At 61.6% G+C, this 5609-nt stretch overlaps 1 protein-coding gene across 1 annotated transcript in view; it reads left to right on the forward strand.

Moving 5' to 3' along the window:
• The first annotated feature begins 167 nt into the window (after positions 1-167).
• PCSK7 (proprotein convertase subtilisin/kexin type 7) overlaps positions 168-5609 on the forward strand; it is an 11814-nt gene continuing 6372 nt past the window's right edge. The window contains exons 1-7 of the mRNA XM_005427526.3: positions 168-608; positions 991-1125; positions 1480-1645; positions 1942-2032; positions 2568-2622; positions 3740-3878; positions 4417-4517. Coding sequence (XP_005427583.1) covers positions 168-608; positions 991-1125; positions 1480-1645; positions 1942-2032; positions 2568-2622; positions 3740-3878; positions 4417-4517 — 1128 coding nt within the window. The remainder of the gene's footprint in view (positions 609-990; positions 1126-1479; positions 1646-1941; positions 2033-2567; positions 2623-3739; positions 3879-4416; positions 4518-5609) is intronic.

Below are 5609 nucleotides of genomic sequence, written 5' to 3' on the forward strand. Positions count from 1 at the left end.
CTGGGAAGGAGCCGCTGGGGTTCCCCGGGAAGGAGATCTGCCGTGCAGCGGGTTGGTGGCAACCCCTATGGGGTTCTGTGGGACCTTCAGGTGGCCCTGGCCACCGTGTCCCTCATCAGGAGGGGCTGTCACCAGTCTCACCTGTGCCCTTGCAGCCCTCCTGTCTGATGCCGCATTGGAGGCGGGCAGCGCCGCTATGGAGTGCGGGGATGGAGGCCACGCTCTGCATCCACACGTGCCTTTGGCTCAGCGCTTCCTGGATCCCCCTGGCCTCGCCGGCCCTGGACACTGAGGGCAGCCACGGGAAGCTGACGTGGGCGGTCAGCCTGGAGGCACCCGAGGAGGAGCTGGAGCAGCGGGCAGAGGAGCTGGCCCGGACTGCGGGGCTGGTGAACATGGGCCGTGTCGGGGAGCTCAAGGGCCATTACCTCTTTGCCTACCAGCCCGACGGCCACGCGGCGCCTGAGCACGAAGCCATAAGGAGATCCGTGGACACTTTGTTTGCACAGCACGACAGCGTGCGGTGGCACTCGGAACAGAAGCTTCTGAAGCGCTCCAAGCGCAGCCTGCACTTTAACGATCCCAAATACCCCCAGCAGTGGCATCTGGTGAGTGGTTTCCCGGCTCCTGCTGTGCTCCCAGGCTCGGGCTGTCTGTGTGGCCATGGGTGAGCTGTCATGTAGGAGGCAGAGCAGCCTCTTTCTGTGCTTTGGTGAGGAGGGGGGGCTGCGCTGCCTGCCACATACTTGCTGTGATGGTGGGATGTGCACTGGTGGCACTGGGGTGGGCAGAGGGCTTTGGCTGGAGCACACTATGCCCTCCACCTCATGGCTCCAGCAGCTTTTGCTCGTTGTCAGCCTCAGTTTATCTCCCCTGACTGTCCTGTGAGTTCTTCCTGTGCTGGGCCCAGCCCCACATGTGATATCCAGTGCACCCAGGAGGTCCCCTCAGCGCTGACCGTGTCCCCTCGCTGTCCTTTCTGGTGCTTAGAACAACCGCAAGAGCCCCGGGAAGGACATCAACGTCACGGGCGTGTGGGAGCGGAACGTGACGGGGCGCGGGGTGACGGTGGTGGTGGTGGACGACGGCGTGGAGCACACCATCAAGGACATCCAGCCAAACTACGTGAGTGCCTGTGCAGGGCAGTGTGACAGGAGCGTGTGAGAGCTCGGAGAGCTCTGTCACCTTGGCTCAGCCAGGGCGGGAAGGGCCAGCAGCAAGCCTTTCCTGGGAGGTTCTGCACCCAGGTTTTGGGGTTACCTGCCTTTGTGCAACCCGTGGGGGGCAGCTGGCATCGCTCTGACCCGCAGCAGTGCCTGGAGCTGCCCAGGTTGGTCCCTTCAGCAGTGTTGAGCAGCAGCCCTGTGAGGAAGCAGCCTCCAAGTTCCTGTGATGCCCAGCCCGTGTTTCAGCTCAACTCCTGCTTTTCCCAGCCTGAGGAGAGCAGAGCCCCAGTCCTGACCGTGGGTCTGTTTGCAGAGCCCAGAGGGCAGCTATGACCTGAACTCCAACGACCCTGACCCCATGCCTCACCCCGACGAGGAGAACGGGAACCACCACGGGACGCGCTGCGCCGGGGAGATCGCAGCCGTGCCCAACAACAGCTTCTGCACCGTGGGAGTTGCTTTCGGCAGCCGCATCGCGGGTACGTCAGACTGCCAGGCTGCCCCAGGGCCTGCCCTCCATCCCTGGGCATTGGAATATCACCAGTATAGCCAGACAGGACCTGCCTGAGCCGGGCTGGCCCTTGGTGCTGCACAAATAGCGGCACAGGGAACAGGAGGGCTTGCCCCACATCCAGCAGGACCTGGCGCTGCCTCAGCCCTCCAAAGCTGGGCTGGCCTTGCAGGGTGAGCTGAGCGGGGCAGCCTCGAGCCAGGAGTGTGTTTGCAGTTTGTGCAGCTCACGTGTCCCTCACGTCCCTTGTGCTCTGTCCTGCAGGCATCCGAGTGCTGGACGGGCCCCTCACGGACAGCATGGAGGCCATTGCCTTCAACAAGCACTATCAGATCAATGACATCTACAGCTGCAGGTGAGCCCTGGGACCCTGAGCTGGCTGCCAGCCCTGCTCTGCCTGGGCACGGGGCCACAGCTGGTGGCTGAGTGCTCACACCAGCTCCCATCCTGCTGTGGCTGCAGTTAGCCTTGAGGCACCATAATCCTGTTCCTGGAGACCTGTCCCGGGCTCTGCACAGCGCCTGCAGTTGTGAGATGTCCCTGTGTGTGCTGCTGCAGCACATCCCCTGGGCTGGCTGTGCTGGAGGGGGCACTGTGCTCCCCTCTGTGGTCAGGCAGCCCCGGCTGAGCCATGTGACGGGGACTGGAATGCGTGAGAAGCCGCTTGTTAAATAAAAATCAAACGTTTTGTGCACTGGAATCTGACACAGGGGCGCAGTGCAGACACGACAGCCATGTCCCAGCAGCGAGGGGCCATCCTGATGGGTGGGAAAGTGCAGTGTTCTGCAGTCCCAGTGGTGGCTCTGGGAGCAGCTGGGAGCTCGCTGTGGTGACAGGAAGAGCCGCCCGTGCCTCCTGGGGCTGTCACCTCACACTGTCTCTCTTTGCAGCTGGGGTCCCGACGATGACGGGAAGACTGTGGATGGCCCCCACCAACTGGGAAAGGTAAATCCCAGCTCCAGCTGCCCTGGGAGAGCCTCCAGGGCTTGTGGCTTGTTGCCTGCCCGTTCAGGGCGGGAGGGACATGGCTGTGACACTCTGCACGTCTGTGTGTCCCTCCGTGCCAGCAGAGGTGTCCCTGTCACCGTGGGGCTGGGAGAGGCCGCGCTGCGTGCAGGCAGGGCAGGAGAGGCTGAGCTTTCCAAGGAGAGGCTGCTTCCAGCAGGGAAAGGCTCTTTCACGACCTGTGGAAGGTGTGGCACTGACAGCTCGTGCAGCCCACGGGGTGCTCTCTGCTCAGGAGGCCGAGCTTTCCCTGTGCTCAGGGTGGCTCTCCAGGCAGGGATGGTGCCTTTGGATACTGGCAGTAAATAAGGGGGGGTGAGATTGCAGTGGGAGGAAGAGTCAGAGCTGAGGCTGCTCCTTCCCAGGCCATTAAGGTTTTCTCTGAGCTCATGTGCTGCAGAACTGCTGCAGAACACAGCCTGTGCTGCAGCAAGGGGTCACCGAGGGGCCCCAAAACCAGCAGTGGGGTGTGGTTCTGCTCCAGTGCTCTGCTGCTGTGCTTTTCCAACCACAGCTCAGCAGCGCTGACAGCCGAGCTGCTCGTTCACCGTAACAAATGGTTCCCAGTCCTGCAAGTTAATTTATTCCCTTCCTGCCTGCAGACAGCTGGAACAAGCTCCAGGACACAAAGCACAGGCAGGGCTCGCTGTGCCACAGAGAATGGGCAGAATGTGCCCTCATCTGCCAGGGGAGGGAGAGCAGGGTGGTCACTTCCAGTGGGGCTGTGTTCTTGCTCATCCCTCAGACGTGTCCTTCCCCTAGGTGGGAGCAGAGGCTGGGCTGAAATGTGCTGCCAGGTGGGGCCCCAGCTGTGGTGTTTGCCAGCAAAGGCAAAGCCCCAGGGTCTGTGGGGCAGGGCACTCAGAGAGGGGCAGTGGGGAGCCCTGATCACACGTGCTGGGCTGGCTGCTGCAGGAAGCCCTGGGAACAGAGGGGAAGGAGCCCCCTGCCCTGGGATCCTTGTGGAAGGAGCCCCCTGCCCTGGGATCGGTGTGGAAGGAGCCCCCTACCCTGGGATCCTTGTGGAAGGAGCCCCCTGCCCTGTCCCTCTCCACAGGCTGCCCTGCAGCACGGGGTGATCGCGGGTCGCCGCGGCTTCGGGAGCATCTTCGTGGTGGCCAGTGGCAACGGGGGCCAGCACAGTGACAACTGCAACTACGATGGATACGCCAACTCCATCTACACTGTCACCATAGGTGAGCCCTCTGTCTGCTCCCCTCCCAGCCTGGAGCAGTGAGGCCATCCCAAAATCTGTGGGGAATGTCTGGGGACAAGCATGGCAGTGTCTGGGGTGTGCTGGGCTTCAGCCCCCATGCCTGCAGTTTGCTTCTGAGCTACAGAGCAAGAGGAGGCAGAGGAATTCCTGCCCGTGCCCAGGCTCCCTCCCGGGCTGTGACAGACACTGCCATGTTCAGGGAATGGTCTGGAATGCAGCATTCCCATCATTTGTGTTAGAGGAGAAGTGTGTGATCCACGTTCTCCAGAGCAGAAGCTGTGTGAGGGGCAGGAGATCTGTGTGACACTGGGCACAGTGAGGGATTATTTATCATGGCTGCCCTTTCTGTGCATCTTCCAGGTGGGCAAAACACAGGCTTGGTTCTGATTCCCCTGCCCAGCTCCCAGGCCCTGGAGGAGCACATCTGGCAGGAGAGGCTCTCAGGGGATCAACACCCCGAGATCCAGCAGTGGGAGCAGGGCAGTGTCACACAGGGGGTGCCTCTGCTGTTTCCCCAGGAGCTGTGGATGAGACGGGCTCCATGCCCTTCTATGCTGAGGAGTGTGCCTCCATGCTGGCTGTCACCTTCAGCGGCGGGGACAAGATGATGAGGAGCATTGTGAGTACCTGTGTCCCCTGTCTGTGCCCTCCTGGCCACCCCGGGGACAGCCAGGACATGGCTCTGTCCCCTCTGATTGCCTTTTATTCCCTCTGATGTGCCTTTGATCCAGGCCCTGCAGAGAGAGGCTCCTGTTTCTCAGCCCCCCTCTCTCTGCTCCCAAGGAGTGCTGGAGCACAGAAGGCAGGGAGAGCCTCGGGCTCTTTAAACCACTTGGCCCCAGCTTCTCCTCTGTTCTGGCACGTGGGCCTCTCCCAGTTGAATTTTTAAGAATATTTTTATCAGCTTTTCCCTTCTTTTGCCAAAAAACCACTTCTTGTCAACAACACGTCCTCTCTGCCCGAGCCAAGCAGCCAGAGCTGTTTTCCCCCCTGCAGGCCTGACCCAGCCTGTCCCTCCCTTGGTGCCAGGCTGCCCCCACCCCGGTGCTGTGACCCCTTCCTGTCCTGTGGGGCCAGCAGGGACTGCAGAGCCCTCCCACCCCAGGGCAGCTCGGGGCAGACATCGCTGCCTCCTGATATTTGGGGTTGGGTTGTCCATGTTTGGAGGATCTCCCACCAGCACAGGACTTCCCAAAAGCTCTTTCCTGTGGCTCTGTGCCTGCCACAGAGCAGCTGAATCCAGGCTTGTCAAACAGGCTGGGGAAACCTGGGGAACAGGGAGAGCCTGGGATCCTCAGGCACCTGGCTGGGACTCAGGCAGCTCCTCCTGCAGCCCAGGGCCAGGGCAGGGATCTGTGCCCAGCCAGGGCACGGCACAGTCTGCCACAGGGACAGTAAAACCCAGAGCAGGGCTGATTCTTGCTCTCAGAAATCCCTGCAGTTGTCCCAGGCTGGTTTGGAAAGTGCTGACCCTGGGAAAAAAGGGAACCAGCGAGGGCTGTGCTGCATTCCATCAGGAGCTCCAGGCTCAGGGCTTGGTCTGGCTTCCCCCAGCACGGTGTGAGTGCTTTGGAGGTCACAAATGCACGTTCATCTTAAACACTGGCTTTGTGGGACACTACCGGGGAGCTGGCACTCCGTGGGGCAGCCAGGGCGAGGTGCACACGTGCACACTGTACCACAGTGGCTCCTCCAGCCAGCCTGAGCACTG

This window comes from Geospiza fortis, unplaced genomic scaffold (assembly GCF_000277835.1).
Source record: "Geospiza fortis unplaced genomic scaffold, GeoFor_1.0 scaffold183, whole genome shotgun sequence".
NCBI lineage: Eukaryota > Metazoa > Chordata > Aves > Passeriformes > Thraupidae > Geospiza > Geospiza fortis.